The sequence below is a fragment of the Eumetopias jubatus genome, unplaced genomic scaffold, assembly GCF_037043125.1.
Source record: "Eumetopias jubatus isolate StellerSeaLion01/CBP00866 unplaced genomic scaffold, mEumJub1_p1.0 scaffold_12, whole genome shotgun sequence".
Lineage (NCBI taxonomy): Eukaryota > Metazoa > Chordata > Mammalia > Carnivora > Otariidae > Eumetopias > Eumetopias jubatus.
The window spans coordinates 41749099-41766260 of NW_028274818.1; the positions used below are offsets into that span (position 1 = coordinate 41749099).

General features: G+C 42.4%; 1 protein-coding gene across 4 annotated transcripts in view; it reads right to left on the reverse strand.

Moving 5' to 3' along the window:
• The window catches only part of STX6 (syntaxin 6), a 49566-nt gene that overhangs the window by 11070 nt on the left and 21334 nt on the right, over window positions 1–17162 (reverse strand). For all 4 annotated transcript variants that reach the window (XM_028121514.2, XM_028121510.2, XM_028121513.2 and 1 more), the window contains exons 3-6: window positions 15595–15689; window positions 7790–7852; window positions 4131–4256; window positions 2780–2886 (exon numbers count right to left, since the gene is read on the reverse strand). In XM_028121514.2, the coding sequence (XP_027977315.1) occupies window positions 2780–2886; window positions 4131–4256; window positions 7790–7852; window positions 15595–15689 (391 nt within the window). The remainder of the gene's footprint in view (window positions 1–2779; window positions 2887–4130; window positions 4257–7789; window positions 7853–15594; window positions 15690–17162) is intronic.

Below are 17162 nucleotides of genomic sequence, written 5' to 3' on the forward strand. Positions count from 1 at the left end.
GTACCTAACATACAGCATCAATGGAAGCTAGAAATGACTGGGCTTGGTCTGTGTCCCTGTGAGGCACGTGACTGCCTGCAGGACTCGGGGCAACCAACTCCTCATTAAGTCGATTATTAAATAAACTCCATGTTGACAACTAAATAAACAGATCTTTGTCCCTTACCTGAAATTCCAAATAACACACTATTAGCTCATCTAAGATCCTGGTAGCATCTTGGCCTGCAGCTGTAGACCTATCCAGGCAGGGCCAAATACTGAAAAACAAGAGCCACCTTTGTATGCTGGGCATGACTTTTCCTACTGAGGACAAAAAGGCCAGTCACTCAACCTCCAGCCCAAGGACACCCACTAAACTAGGTTTCTAGCCCAGATCTAGCTGATTCGGCACTGTCCAAAAGAAACAGACTGCGAGTCCAATATGCTACTTAATATTTGCTAGTAGCCACATTTAAAGCAAGAAGATGAAATTAATTTTAATAATCTGTTTTATTTGGCCTAATATATTCCAAATATTATCATTCCAACATGTAACTAATATTAAAAAAAAAATCACTCACAAGCTACTTTACATTTTTTTTTTCATAGGAAGTCTTCAAAATCTGGTGTGCATTTATACTGAGGGCGCATCTCCGTTCAGACTGGCCACAGCTGCCAGTGGCCACCGATGCTGGAAAACACAGGCCGAAGTCCAAGACCCAGGGGCTTTCCTTTTAATTTACTTATTATTTTTACCAAAGTGAGACACAGTTTAAAGAGCTAAATAGCACGTTCAGGCTCTTTATAAAAAACCACGGCTGTTTCCTGCCCCCTTGGACAAGTGCTGCCACCCCCTCCCACTAGTCCCTGGGTGCTTTTTCGGTGTGTTCAAGGAGCATGCTCACACCAGAATCCTGTCGTACTGACTCCACTCTAAAAAGGCTAGGGCTTAGCTCTGCTCCCACCTCCCTCCCCATCCCGGCATCCAACCCACTACTCATCCCCCTTCCTTCCAGTATGACTGTGTCACAACGTGATGAGCACGCCCTTCAGGGCTCACACTATCACGAGTGATTGCTCTCCTGGGCTGGTGGCTCGCGGTGGGAACTGGGTTTGCTCCGTGGCGCCCCCCTGAGGCTGGCAGAGGATTCAGCTTTCTCTGGTCTGTTGAGTCAGTAGCCATTCATTTTCCTACTTTCCAGGACCTATAATGTTATGGTTACTGTTTGTTATTTCATGTTCTATGTCCCCATAGGTCTTATGCCAGTTTTATAAAAAGATCCCTCTGCTGGTGCCCTAGTGGGCTCTAGGGAAGGAGCGACATAAAGGGTATGTTCGGTGTGTTCAGGTTACCATCTTTAACTGAAGTCTGCCAGGCTTCTCTATCATCTACTGAACCCCAGGGAATCAGGCAATTAGTCCTTTTCCAACCGCAAATTGAAATTTTAGGGGAAAAATGCATTTTAGACAGAAATTCAACACGCATGCCTAGATTTTCCTGCTCTTCCAGCTTCCCCCTGGTCTCCTTGCCTTCAATCTGACTCCATTATTGCTTGTCATCTAAACCACAGCTAGATGGGTCTGCCCCAAATGTAAACCTGTCCATGGTATTACTCCCAACACAACCTTCGTGGTTTCCCACGACCCTCAGGAGAGAAAGTCCTAGCCCCTTAATGGGGCGTCAAAGGCCTCCCCACTCTGTTCTTGGCCTCCGTCTTGCCTTCTGCAACACCCCCTACCCCCATGCTCTACACAAACGAGACCTTTCTGTCCCATGCACACTCTCACACTCTCTCTAAAACCCCAGTCGACCCTCCCCTCACCCTCACCCCTCCGCTGGGTCACCTTCCCCTCATCCTTCAGGTTCCAGTTCCACACATCTTCTCAGGGACCTGGGCTAAGTCAGGTCTGCAGCTTGAGTGGAGTGAGGGCTCTCAAGGCACCACACTCTTCCCCCTTACGTCTCTGCACTTCTTAGTGACTTGCATGTAGAACGTCTGTTCTAGGCAGTAACTGGTAAACTCTCTGATGGCAGAGATGCAGTCTGTTCGCTCCTCTATGGGTACCCAGGACCTCCCAGCAGAACAGATACCCAGTTTGAATTTCTGAAGAATGAATGTATAAGGCTGAACTCAAGACTGAGATAGGAGAGGTTCTGAAATATCCTAGTGGATAGTCTTATTTTTTCAGAAAGAAATTTGTGAAATGAAAGCATTTAAGAATGATGCTTTTGGTGTCCTACTTCTGAGCACAAAAGGAGACTACTGAAGGAAAAAATAAATAAACCCAGTTATGTTTTCGTTTGCTTTGTTTTTACTTTGTATTTTTGAGAGGGAAGATTTTTGATTAATTGAACTCAAATTTATAAACTTTCTTCATTAAGTTAAAGTTTAAGATGCAGAGCAAGAAGTTCTGTTCGATGGAGCAGGAGAGTCAGGGGATGACAGAGGGAAGTCAGCTCCTGTCCTATCCTCTCCGGGACCCAGATCTCCAAGGAGGTTACACAGCCATATCTGTCTCATGTCCCATTCGTCACAACACTCTTGAGAATCGGCTCAGAGGAATCTCTATCTGTTTTTGGAGGGCGCAAAAATAATCATGATAATAACTCTGCCCAAACCCCGTTGAAAATTTTATCTGATCAATGTGCTTCTTTGGGGGAGCAGAATAAAGATGCAGCTACACAAGTAAAACGGCTTTTGGGTTTACTAGCCATGTAACTGTCAGGCTTTTCAGGGGTCTCATAAGATGGCTTTGCCCCTCAATTTCACTGTAGCAAGAGGGGCGTGTCAGTACTCACACCGCCTGTTCCTCTAGCTCCCCTCCGATGCGCTGGGACATGTTCTTCAGCACCCCGATGCTGCCAGAGACCAGCTCCAACTGCTCATCCTGCTGTTCCACGATCAACTGGTGCCAGAGAAATGGGAAATAAGCAATTAAACTCCATCTTACCTGGTTCCAAGCCCAGTACTCTAGCAGCTGCTAGCTTCTTTGCCAACTTGGGACCATTCTCATTCAGAAGCAAAGCCCAGAAATCGAAGGACCAGACCATTGCCTCTGAGAACACGCTGCTCAAAAGGCTGGGTTGACAAGCTACTGATACTTCCTGCCGATCCAACTTGTGAACAGTCAGCAGGCCTGGAAACCACCAAGAGCGATTTACTCTGGTTGGCTCAAGTCCGACGAGGGAATAAGCCAGGGTCAAAAGGACCTGTGTGGTGACCACTGAGACATGGGATGTTGGGGAAGAGGAAGCCCACTGCCAGGGTCAAGGTCTCAATCCACAACAGACTGCCTCAGCCTGACTCCAAGAGAGAGGCCGACAAATATGTGAATGTGGGAAAATTGCATACAGAGTCCTTTCCTTCCTCTTCAAGGACAAACTAGAGGAGGCCCTGTGGCTATAAGCTGCTTCAAGGACAACTACTGAGTGATAAATAATTAGTTTTAATTGTGGTGTAGCCTCCTCATTTTTTATTAAGAAAAAAAGGTTTGCTTGATTAATAACAATTTAAGTAGACAACTGGTTAAACAGACACGCTATGAAAAAGAACAAACCTACGTGTATACATAAAACATAATATTTAAGAACCAATAGTTTCAATGGATAGATAATCCTCAAATCCCCAGATACATCATTAACTTCCTTTTTAAAATACAACACATATCAAAAGCCACGATGTAATCATAATCAACCTCACTTTCCTTCTACCCTAGAACCTCCACCAAAGCAATCATTTTTACATATAATGGAACCAGCAATAATTTGCAATGAAGAAACAAGGACTCAGTTTTTCTGAAAGTGCCTTTGTTGAAATGAACAAAAAACTGAGCATACAAGTGGAGGCGGGGGAAGAGGTTGCTGGGTTTTTTTTTTTTTTTTTTTTTGTAAATCAATGGCCTTGTCTGTCAGTTTTGGATGTGTGGTCTGCTTTTCCTAAGAGATCTAATCAAGCTTGGTTCTCCCGAAAAGGTCGTGCTCTGAAGGAGGTTTTAAAAACCCTTCATCTACACAATGGTTGCACACACAGACAGGCAGCCGCGGGGCCAGCTCTGGTCCCCCAGGGGCTGTCACTGGTCACAGCACCCCCTGGCGGCAGGGGAACGTAGGGAGGTGCCCCACCTCCCACCCTCGGCCGCTTCTTGGGTACCTGCTGCTGAGCCTGCTGCTCCTCGATGAAATGGGAGTTGGCCAGCTGGAGCTCGCGGTCCAGGCGCCCGGATGTGTCCATCTTTCCTGCGCTCCAGTTCTGGCCACCACTGTCCCCTAGGAGTGCCTGTGAGAGGGAGGCGGGGGGAACCAGCCGTTACCATCTGAACAAATGCTCCAGCACAGGGACAGAAAGAGTCCACAGACTGCTCACAGTGCATTTCCCGCCAGCTCAGCCTTTTGCGTAGTGGTGTAGGTTGGTGCCTGTGTGGCATGATTTCAGGAATGCCAGGAAGGGCGCCCACTGCCTCCAAGCTCTCGCAACGGGACTCAGAAATGGGCTCTGTCCCATTAAAATACAGATAAAGGTCAACTTTAAATCAACAAACGCCCATCTGTACACTGCTTTACAATCTAGAAGCACTTGGTCTTCAGGCCAGCTGTTCCTAGCACCCTCGGAAGTTCATCAGAGACTCATAGACTCCAATCTGATTCCACAGACCTAGAGTCCCTTTTTATTCACGTATGAGCCAGGAAAGTTTCTGGGTTTCTTCGGAAGGAGGCAGGGAGAGCTCCCTGGAATGACAACAAGCCAAGTCACAGCCCCTCATGTACAGAAGGCACGAGACTCACCAAAGTCTGTTCAATTGAACCCATGAGTAAATCCCAGTGCCCTTCAGTTGAACTAAAAGGCTACCGGCGTCCCAAATAGGAACCGGGAGTTGCTTCAGAGGCAGGTATGGTCACAAGTGAGCACCTGACCCTCATAACCCAGGCAAGTGCTGGTCCCGAAGTCAGAGCTCTTCCCCAGGGTCAGGTTTCCCAATATGAATTCAAGGAAGTTTGCAGCCAGAACAGGATAAGTCTGGAAAAAGGATAAGTCTCCCTTCCGTGAAGAGGCCAGCCAGGAATGTGAGAGCTCATTCTCGGTAGCAGGCTCTGACCAGGAGCCCCACGAGCCCATCTGACTAGTTGGTCAGAGTTACCGCTCACACCAGTCCTGCACAAAGAACCAGAAGATGCTGCTAAGATTCTTCTTCCTTGTGGAGGTGCCAGATCTTACTAGGTACTTTTTATCTCCGGAACTGTTAAAAGCCTCACGGGTTACGTGGTTTTCTGTCTGCAAAGCCCTTCAATAGCCCCTTGATACTGACATGGACCTCCTGGCCTGACGTTCGAAGGTGACTTCAGTCAAATGGCCACACTTCAGGGACGGGGCTCAGAGAAGCTCAGGACGCAGAGCCTAAGTTCTTGAGGGAGTTAGGAGAGCTGCCAGCAGCCCAGGGCCTCAGTCCAGCCAAGAAGCTGGATGGGGACTGTCTCCGGCATAAAGCAAACCCAAGGCCTTCTGTAGATGGCTCTGCCCAACCTGATCCTAGGGCTGTCAAGTTTAGAAGATCCTGCTCATTCCGAGGCAGAGACTCTAAGAATCTCTGTGGAGGACACTGAGGCCTAGTGACAATGTTTTCAAGGTCAGAAAGAGTCTATACAGAGTGCATCATTAGGTTACCGACAGAGAACTGGGGGCTCCACCAGCCTCGTGCACTCCTGGGATCATAGTCGGGGCTGTTTTTTTTTTTAGTCTCTTCATGGTCTGCACTTAGGTGGACATATGTCACGCCGTTAAGAGTTGTCTATGCTTTATTGTGAAGCAGATTAGATGTCATTAGTCTGACTTCTAGGAATCTATCTTCACGGGAACGAAGATGGAGAGGGCCCAGAGCACTGGAAGACCAGCCTGGGCGCAGGTGCTGGAGCGGGGAGGTCCTGGCTGAGCAGGCTGGAGCACAGCACCTGGTCCTGGCATGAAGCAGTGAGGCAGACTGGGCCTGCTCGAGTATGAGAGAAAACTGGTCCTGCCATTCCCTGAGAATTTGTGACTCTAGGACATTTCACTCCACGCCAAAAACAAAGTCCCAAGCCATACTCGGAGAAGCAATGTGTAAGTATACGTTTTATTTATGGTAGTTCAACTTTTACTCTCTAGAGAATAAAGCAATTCAAGTTTGGCAGAACAGAGGCCCAGTGTTCCCCATCTCCCTGCCACAACTGCTTCGGGTTCCGTTCCTCAACTTCTGTAAGTTCAAGTGTAGACAAAAAGGGAACTCTCCAACTGTGAGCCTTTGGCCATGCCCTAGAGCTCCTTTCAAGAGTTAGTGCCAGATGGGCTGGGTTAGCGCCTGGCAGTTCCCCACTGCACTATTAAGAGGAAGGGAGGGAGACAGGAAGAAAAAGCCACAACAGTGACTTGAAGAATGAAATGCAGGGAAAGGCAACAGGAAAATTAGGCAGGTGATATCTGGAGAGCCCCTCCCTTTCTTTGAACTCTTAACTTGTTTTCAAATGTCATGGGTCAACAAATAACCACAGGTCTAAAGTAAGAATGTAACCGATTCCTAGTTAATAATGATGAACTGTTTCTTACCAGTCTACTAAACGGACTATCAGTAACTTGATGGAGTCTGAATAGAACTGAAGTTAAATCTAAATTTTAGGCGACTGTTGTGTATTTCTTAAAAGGATTTTATCAGTCAGAAGGGAATTTCTATCAAATGTGTCTAATTTTAAAAAGTGTCTAATTTTAAAAAGATACTTAAGTCTGGGTAGCTCACTCCATTGAGCACCTGACTCTTGGTTTCGGCTCAGGTCATGATCTCAGGTTGTGAGATGGAGCCCTGCTCAGCAGGGAGTCTGCTTGAGATTCTCTCCCTCTACCCCTCCCCCTACTTGCACATACATGTGCTCGCTCGCTCTCTCTCCAGTAAATAAATCAATCTTTGGGGAAAAAAAAAGATACGGGGCGCCTGGGTGGCTCAGTTGGTTAAGTCGCTGCCTTCGGCTCAGGTCATGATCTCAGGGTCCTGGGATTGAGCCCCATGTCAGGCTCCCTACTCAGCCGGGAATCTGCTTCTCCCTTTCCCTCTGCCCTTCCCCCCTGCTCATGCTCTCTCTCTTAAATAAATAACATCTTTTAAAAAAAATTAGAAAATTAAAAAAAAGATACTTAAATTCAAGGACTGGTCTCCTGTAGGTTTTATTTTTGATATGTCATTATCTGTACTGGGGTTTTTGAAATCAGGTTTCATAATTTATCTGTAATAACTAATAAAAACTGGACCTCATATCAAAACAATACTTAAAACAATGAAAGATTTAATTTAACACATTTAAGTTTCCTCTAATGTCTTTACATAAAATTTCACTCGTTAGATGTCTAGTAAGTTCTATGGGCAATAGAATAGCAGCTAGATACTTAAAAACAGCTCATGATATAATTGCTCTTCACTTTCAAGGAGCTTGGTTGGGGTCCAGCAGAGAAAGCAGAGAAAAAGACAGGAGACAAAGCAACCACAGCACTTCCCAGAGCACGTGGGCAGCACAGGCAGAGTGAATGGCTGTGTGTAAGGCCTACGGGGATAAGCAGAGGGAGCTACAGGGGCCCAGAAGAGAGAAGCAGAGGGTGTGAGGGAGGGAGGGACAGAGGACCGTGGCACTGGGGCAAGCTAACCTTTCACAACACCTGCCAGCCTCATGCCAGGCTCAGCACGTACAAGTCTTCTGTGTGAACACACGATACACCCACGTCAGCAGTTTTTAATTCCAAATATCTAACCATGCTATTTTCTTTGATTGATACTGTGTGTTCAGATGTTTACTCACCTGTCTGTTTTTTCGTTCCGCTAATGCCTGCACAGATGAAGCTGACATCTGATCCTTCATGTCCTAATGAGATGAGCAGAAGACCAGAAAATGAATGAAAACAAAATCACGGCTAACATTTTACAGGCTAACAAAATACACACAGATTATTATGAATTTTTTTAAACAAAAAGACAGCATTCTTTAGCTTGTAAGTCTCAAAAACAAAGGAAATAAAATAGACTCACATTCCCTTAAAAGAGAGTAACCTGGACACTGAATTCAAACAGGAAGAAAGAGGAAGGGAACTCGTATTTCCTGGGTACCTACCAGAGACCGCAACACCGTGTACACTTGTGTACACTTACACAAGGTATCATGGAATTTTCACAACGACCCTGTGAAGCCGCTATTATTTCCATTTTGCAGGTAAGAAGACTGAGATCTAAAAAGGCTAAGATACTTTCTTAAAGTCACACAGTCAGTAAATGGCAATCCTGGGGCACAAACACAGAAGTCTGTGCTCAAGGGCTAGCATCTTCAAACAGAATGCATGTGAAAAACCACACACTTTAGGATCAAGTCTGTTTACCATTAAACACCAGAACACTTTCTAGTATTCTTATTTTATTTCTGAGTTGGATTCATGTGTAGAATAGACTCCCCTCCCTCCTTCCCTTCCTTCCTTCCTCCCATAATCTCTACACCCAAGGTGGAACTCAAACTCACAACCCCAAGATCAAAAGTCACATGCTCTACTGACTGAGCTAGCCAGGCGCCCCCCAGTATAGACTATTTCTAACACAAGAGTGAATTTCTAGCACAGTATCAAAAAGAATTTTGTATGGAAAGAAAAATGAATGGACCCATTACTTAACCCAAAGCAAAACACTATTAAATATGAACCCTTTCCCTTATATTTAACCACAACCCAATATACTTTAAAATGATTTGAACTGAATACATGATTACTGTAATACAAATTTTCTTTGGAAAAAAAAAAAGGCTGCCACAATACGTTATAATTTTCTGTTGGCAAGTAGGCTATTTTATAGATGCAAACGTTGAGGTATTAGGCTCTTAGAAACTTCTTCCAAGAGCCGTGACAGGTGAACAGCAGATCGGACAGTGCCACAGTTTTTGTCATTCCTACTGTGGTGTGTCTTAATAATAACCACCTTGCTCCAACTTTCCAAGTGCCCATTTTACGTTTGGCAAATGCTCCCTAAAGCCTAATACATGCCCACATAGAGCAGTGAGCAATACAGGCAAGGCCCCTGCCTGAGTGGAAAGGGTACTATGGTGAGGAAGGGGCAAACAGTAATCCCACAGACAGGTCAATGAGCTGATGACTGCGTTGGGAAGGAAGGGAATAAAGGGCTGGGATTGAGTGGGTGAAGGACACCACTTTAGAAGGATGGGGGTAACACTGGAATCGAGATCGGAAGGGCAAGAATGAGCCAACCACAGAAAGAGTTAGAGGCTGAGAATTCCAGTCAAAGGGAACAGCAAGTACAAAAGCCTGGAGGCAAGAAAAAGCTCTGCGCCTTCAGCTATGGAGAAGGCAGGCCAAGGGAGGGTGGAGGAGCCAACTGCGTGTTCAGGGGTGGGGGGGAAAGAAGAGAAGGCTGGCCGAACACATGGGGCTTAGATTTTATCCTGAGGCAGGGGTTGGCAAACTCCTTATCTGTTTGATAAGGAGTAGATATTAAGGATTCAGTCCCTGTCATATACTCTTTGTTGTGTGTGTGTTTTCTAATTATCCTTTAAAAAAATGTAAAACTGTTCTTATATAGCTTGCAGTCCCCTGTGCAAAGGCAATGGGAAGGCCTTAAGGTATTTTAAGCAGGGCCATGGAGTATTCTGGTTCATGTTTTAGAAGCTCACTTTAGTTTTTCTGTAGAAAAAAATGTTAAGCAGAGCAAAAGTAAAGGGATCATTTTACTATAACCTGTCACAAAGTACCAGTGCTGCCCCAGATAAGAAATGGCGCATCTAGAAGGAGCAAGCTCCCTGCTGTTGGGGGCCGCCTTCAACAAGAGGCTATGTGAGCCCTTGGAAATGACACTGGATAGGCAGCGCATCTGAGGGGTGCTCCGCCTAGGGTCCAGCTGACCCAGAAATTCTAGGATTCTCTACCTATTTCATCCATTCGCAAACCTCAAAGACAAAAAAAAAAAAAAAGGCCACCCATAAAAAATGAGAAAAATATACTTAGTAAAAGAAAGTATTTGCCACAAAATACAAAGGGAATTCAGTGATATAAGTCATATTTCTTAGATGTGTGAGATTTGCTTGAGTCAGTCACCTGAGGTGTAATGCAGGTCCCTTGGGCACCTGGTGGCTCAGGTGGTTAAGTGTGTGACTCTTGGTTTCAGCTTGGGTCATGATTCCAGGGTTGTGAGACTGAGCCCCCGAGGGCACCATGCTCAGGGTGGAAGCCGCTCGAGATTCTCTCGTTCCCTCTCCCTCTGCCCCGCCCCCGCCTGCATCTGCACTCTCTCAAAATAAATAAAATCTTAAAAAAAAAAAAAAAATGCAGGTCCCTAGACCCCACCCAGACCTACTCAGGCAGACTCTAAGGTACAGCTAACAAGTCCCTGGGTGAGTTTTATGAATACTGAAGTCTGAGCTGCTCTTTTTTAGATTCTAGAAGCCTTAAAGTGAGCCTGTCACCTAATAAATATCTCCTGGACTGTGGGCTCCCAATTACCACTGAGAGTTAAAGATGACATTTGGATATTCAATCAAACAATAATAATAGTGCAATCCTATATATATTATTAACTATGCAGAGCAAATATCTGAAATGTTCATTGGTATGGATAATATATGCTTTAAAAATGCATTTAATACATTTTATAATAGTTTTTCAAAACAATAAACATTACTTGCATAATGAAAATATCAACACACGGGTATGGCAAAAGTAACTGAAGTTCAATTAAACTTTGAACTTCAGCTATAGAATGTGTTTTTGCTGTTAGAAGTCAGGACAATGAGCAGGGAATTAAAGACTGTAAAGGGACACAAGGAAGCTTCTAGAGGGTGCCGGGAATGCTCTGGAATGCTTCTGGGTGCTGTTTCCATGGTTGTGATCAGTTTATAAACTCTTCATGCTGTATACTTGGGATACATGTACTTTTCTCTATTGTTATACTTCAATAAAAATGTAAAAAAAAAACACAAAACCCTACTGTTCTGGAACAATGGCTGGAAGGTAAACTGGACTCTAAATAAACCTGACATTTTGTATCAAGAGCTGTGATATTTGTATCAAATATTCACAGCCTTGACCTAGCAATTCCACTAAAAGGATTTATTTTAAGAAAACAATATAAAAGTGGTGCTCGGCTGGCTGAGTTGGTAGAGCATGCAACTCTTGATCTCAGGGTTGTGAGTTAGAGCCCCACGCTGGGTGTGGAGGTTACTTAAAAATAAAATCTTAAAAAAAAAAAAGTAAAATATATACCCCCCCCAAAAAAGCAAAGATGTACACTGCAGTGTTATTTATAATATGAAAGAAAAACAGAAATAAGCAGCATGTCCAAACCAGAGAACAGTAACTTAGAGTAAATCCAGAATAATATGTCATTTCTTTTAAATATGTCTATTTCGGGGTCATATAAGGGCTAGAGATAATATGTAAAATTGTTAATAGTGATTTCTAGGGAGTGGAATTACAGAATGGGCGGGAGGCATTTTCACCTTTCTCATACAGCAAAATTATTTGCATTTTAAAAAGAGCAAGTATGGATTACCTTTAATTTAAAAAAAATAAAAAATGCTTATGATTGCTTAACAGTATGATCACAACTATGTAAAAATACAACTGTCATGCATTAACAAAATGACTGAGAAAATATAACAAAGTTTGGTGTTTATTATTTTTTTAATTTTTTATTGTTATGTTAATCACCATACATTACATCATTAGTTTTTGATGTAGTGTTCCATGATTCATTGTTCGTGCATAACACCCAGTGCTCCACGCAGAATGTGCCCTCTTTAATACCCTTCACCAGGCTAACCCATCCCCCCACCCCCCTCCCCTCTAGAACCCTCAGTTTGTTTTTCAGAGTCCATTGTCTCTCATGGTTCGTCTCCCCCTCCGACTTACTCCCCTTCATTCTTCCCCTCCTGCTATCTTCTTCTTTTTCTTTTTTCTTAACATATGTTGCATTATTTGGGTGTTTATTATTTTGAGCTTAGGTTTCTTTTCCTAGCTTTTCCTCTTATTAACATTTTTCTAATTTTCTTTAATAAACATGCATTACTTTAATGAAATAGATATTTTAAAAGTTCCAGTTTTTAAAGTTTCTGCTTAATAAAATATATGTGTGGGGGGGAGAGGCGGTGCCCTGATGGCCATGACTTCCCCAACAGCTGTGTGCTGTGCATCCTGTGTGTGGTGTGCGTCCTGTGTGTGGCCATGGCAGCAGGTAAAGCACGAGGCTTTCACTTCCAGGATGGCATTTTTTCTACGGACGTTAAAAGCTGTAAGATACCATGCAACAGACTACCTTATTAGGATCTGGAATTTTAAGCTAAGTCACTACACAGTTTTAAGCATTCTGCATTAACCGGTTACATCAGGCCAAAAACATAATCAATCATCTTTCCAACACATGAAGTTTAGAACCAGCAGTCAAGAAGCAGTACCAATACGATTTGGTTCGTCTGCCAAAAGAGCAATAAATGTCCTGGTTATTTACGCTCCTGTTCCCATTTCATGGTGTCCTCCAAACTGAGTGAATGGGACACTATACATACCCCAGTACTTCCCACTAAGAGGTCTCACACCCTTTATACCTCATCCTTTTCGGTTAACCATGTCTGCCTTGACTTAGAATGAAATGTGAATAATTCTTGGGTTGGAACAAGTTGGGTTCCCCCCACCCCACCACAGGGATGTATAGTTCTCATTCCTTTAAAAGTTAAAGTTAGAAAATGTCTGTGAGGACCATTTAACTGATAAAGAAAACACAGAGTGAAAGAAGCTAATTGACCTGCCATGATGAAAATTTACTAAGGGGGCACCTGGGTGGCTCAGTCGTTAAGCGGCTGCCTTCGGCTTAGGTCATGATCCCAGGATCCTGGGATTGAGCCCCGCATCAGGCTCCCTGCTCTGCGGGAAGCCTGCTTCTCCCTCTCCTACTCCCTCTGCTTGTGTTCCTGCTCTCGCTGTGTCTCTCTCTGTCAAATAAATTAATAAAATCTTTAAAAAAAAAAAAGAAAATTTTTATTTTATTTTATTAAGGTCACAGATGAGCCTAGAACTCAGGTCTCCTAAGAGCTCACCCCCTGTATTCCTCTGCCACACACTACAAAACCTTTTGCTACGAAATTAAAATGAGGTCACTCCTGGAACATATTTCCACAACAGAAAAATTCCACATGCAAAATTGCTGTTGTGTAGATAACTCCATAAATGTAAAAATGATTACTTCAAAATTATCAAAGGCTATTTACACACACAAAAGAATATTTTGCTTTCTTCCAGCAAAACTTACTAAACTGTACAACCTTAAAAGACACTTGGGAAAACAAGACTCTTAAAACAAGGAAGGCTTCTAAAAGCAAAACCAATGGACAATAATTGAAAAGAAAAACAAGAGAAAGATGTAATTCTTCAGAGACAGCAACCACAGACACACAAATGCACAATGTATCACTGACTCTCCTGCCTATGAAGGAGAAAGGACCCCTGGTATCAGCTGTGGATCCAAATGTATTCTGTTTAGAGCAACTAAATGAAAACCTATTGATAATGGTTAACAGAGGAGTTTACATGAGCTTGTGAAAGACAAATCCCAAATCGGAGTGTGGTCTTAGGTCTCATTTCCCAAACTGGCTAACTCTCTGATCCTACTCTATCTCCTCCAACTAGAACCCAGAGATCTCTGTATACAAATGCTGCCTAACTAAATGCAATAATAGTCAATCACCACACGGTGCTTTAAAAAAAAAAAATCAAGTTGGTATCATTACTACCTCCTTCTCTTCTTACAGAACTTCAATTAGAATTTATCAAAATGAGATCAGCAAAAGCTCAGTTACGTACTGTTAACCTACAACTAGCAAACGATAACAGCTTCCCAAAAAGGGGTCATAATTAAAACAAGAATGATTAAAAACTCTACAATACTCAGTTGGATTATACAATTGAGTATGCTTTAGACTTCAATTCTAGAAGGACTGCAACACTATATATGAAATATGGACTTGATTTAGAATACTTCTTTTAGGTGCGCCTGGGTGGCTCAGTCAGTTTAGCATCTGCGTTGGACTCAGGTCATGATCCCACAGTCCCAAGATCGAGCCCTGCATCGGGCTCCCCCACTCAGTGGGGAGTCTGCTTCTCCTTCTGACCTTCCTCTTGTGCTCTCTCTCAAATAAATAAAATCTTAAAAAAAAAAAAAAAACTTCTTTCAAAGAATGTACTTTAAAAACCTCTTCAAGTATTAGAAAATGATCTTTGGTTTCTACTTGCAATTATACCAACTAACTTAACTTTCAATATACTTACCTCTGAATTTCAATTTGCAAAATTTACAAGTACTATCTTGCAAAAAGAAGAAACACAATGATTGAGTTCAGGAATTTATGCTTCACTGCCAGGCGCTATTTAAATACCAGTCTCTACAGCAGTGTCTTTCAGAAAATCTATTACAAAAAATAAAAAAGCAAACTATATTTATAAAATAAATAATTGGGGACTTACCTTCTCGGAATAAGGGGCTTTCTTGTCAGAATAACATTCTGAACTGGCTAGAAATTAGGAGTGTCTAATACAAATGCTCAGTGTATATAGATGGTGTACCTAGGTCCCAAAATGTTACTGGCCCATTAAAGTATGGGCTTATTTAACAATAATTTATACACACACACACACAGAAAGGCAACTAATGAATAAAAGACGACACAAGAATTAAAGTTCAGTGATAACCTACCATTTGAAATAATTTCAAAAGGAAATCACATGACATAAAGTCTTTGGCAAACACATACCAAGGTTCCTGCCTGAGATGACTCCTAAAAAGCCATATGTTAGCGCTGGTATGATCCCAAGTTTCTTTATTCAAGGAAGCTGCTTTCTAGTACATATGTTAAAGACAGCTGGTTCTCTTACATCTAGTTATGCTAATCAAATGGCTTAGCTATATAGTTTCAAAATACAAACATATCTCAAGGAGACAAGATTTGTCTTAAATGATATTTTCTCCTAGTTTTTTTTTTTAACAATAAGTTATTAGTTATATCATTTGAGACTAGAGATTTGTTCACTTGGATTGGTGTTTTGCACTCTGATGGATGCTGCTCTGGACAGCTCCCGAAAGGCTGTCAAGCAGTTGTATATGGAAATGTCAGTAACATGGGTTGCAAAAGTTCCAGAAGCAATTCAGATGGTAGAAGAGGCCGCTATCCAAACCCGGTAAGAGTCACTCTTCACAATGCAAAGTGATTACCAATCAATCAAGAAACCAAATGTTTTCTACAATACTAATTCTTCCTTTTGTCCAAAAATACAGTATACTGAGAAATAAAGAGGCAAAAAGATAACTGGTGTGGAGAAACAAAAGCTATGGACAAGGAACCTCCCCAAAGCCGGTCATCTACTCTCATTTTTGCTCTAAGAAGTAAGCTAGACAATATTACAAACAGATTTCTTTATTTGAATCAGAGAAATTAGGAAAAAAACTCGCATTTAATTCATACTAAAAAGTGGTTTCAGAGTTGACCTATTAGTTTACAATTAAGAAAAAGAGTTCTGAGAAGTGTGGCTATTTCTTGCAAAAATAACACAATAAGACCATATTCCTTACCCTGACAACTTGCCGAGTACTTGTGATGAAGGTTTTTCTTATACTCAATTCAGTTGCATCGAGGTTGAATTTTCTAGGGTTTGCTTCAACTATGCGTGGGTCAAAAAGTCAAGGGAAAGCAATTTCATCGTTAAAAACCTAACAAACATCATCACGTTAAACCACAAAATCTCTCACAGGTAAGCAATAACATCTGGCTTGATGTTTCTTAAAACACTGTCAACTTGACACACATCATTCTCAAACCTTCTCTTCCTACAGCTATGAGGATCTCTGTGCCTCCGAGTGGAGAGGACCCACCAGGTTAAGAAACACAGCCCCTGCTGACTGGGTTCACTACAAATCCATGGCAGGCTGACCACAGCTGAGCTGGGCTCTTCCAGATGCCTGCCAGCACTCTTTGTTGACTCGTTTCTGACTTCAGATCATCTTTCCCATGACAGCTTTGCAAGCCTTTTTCATCTGCTATTCCAAACAATTCCATTTATGCCAAGAAGCTAATCCTGCTTATTAATCTAGAGGTTGAGGCTTCTTCGAAGTTTCCCCTAATCTCCTTATTCCCAGCCTGGTCCTGCTGCCCCATGTCAGACACTCGCATGGCTCTCTGGTCTTTTCTCTTACAGTCTGCAAATACATAGTGTTATTTGATTAATGTCTGTTCCCCTGTCCCGAGCCCCTCACTACTCCCCACCATAAATTCCATGAGGGCTGGTATCCTGTTTTGCTTTATCAATCCAATCTCAGTAACTAACAAAATATCCAGCACATTACTCAAAAATGTCACTCAAAGATTAATGACTATTAACAATTTTACATATTATCTCTAGCCCTTATATGACCCCGAAATAGACATATTTAAAAGAAATGACATATTATTCTGGATTTACTCTAAGTTACTGTTCTCTGGTTTGGACATGCTGCTTATTTCTGTTTTTCTTTCATATTATAAATAACACTGCAGTGTACATCTTTGCTTTTTTTGGGGGGGTATATATTTTACTTTTTTTTTAAGATTTTATTTTTAAGTAATGTCACTCAATGATTATTTGCCGAATGAATGATGAATACAAAGGCATACCTCATTTTATTGTGCTTTGTTTTACTGCACTTAGCAGACACTGTGTTTTACAAATTGAAGGCTTCTCACAACCCTGTGTCGAGCAAGTCTATGGGCACCATTTTTCCAATAGCATCTGCTCACTTCATGTCTCTGTCACATTTTGGTAAGTCTTAAAATATTTCAAGCTTTTTCATTATTATATTTGTTATGGTGATCCATGATTGTGACTCAACTGGAAGCTGAGATGATGACTAGACTTTTTTAGCAATAAAGTATTTTTTTAAAGATTTTATTTTTAAGTAATCTCTACCCCCAACGTGGGGTTTGAACTTACAACCCTGAGATCAAGAGTTAACATGCTCTACTGACTCAGCCAGCCAGGTGTCCCAGCAATAAAGTATTTTTAAATTAAGGTATATACATTGTTTTTAGACAAAATACTACTGCACACTTGGCACCTGGGTGGCTCAGATGGTTAAGCGTCTGCCTTCAGCTCAGGTCATGATCC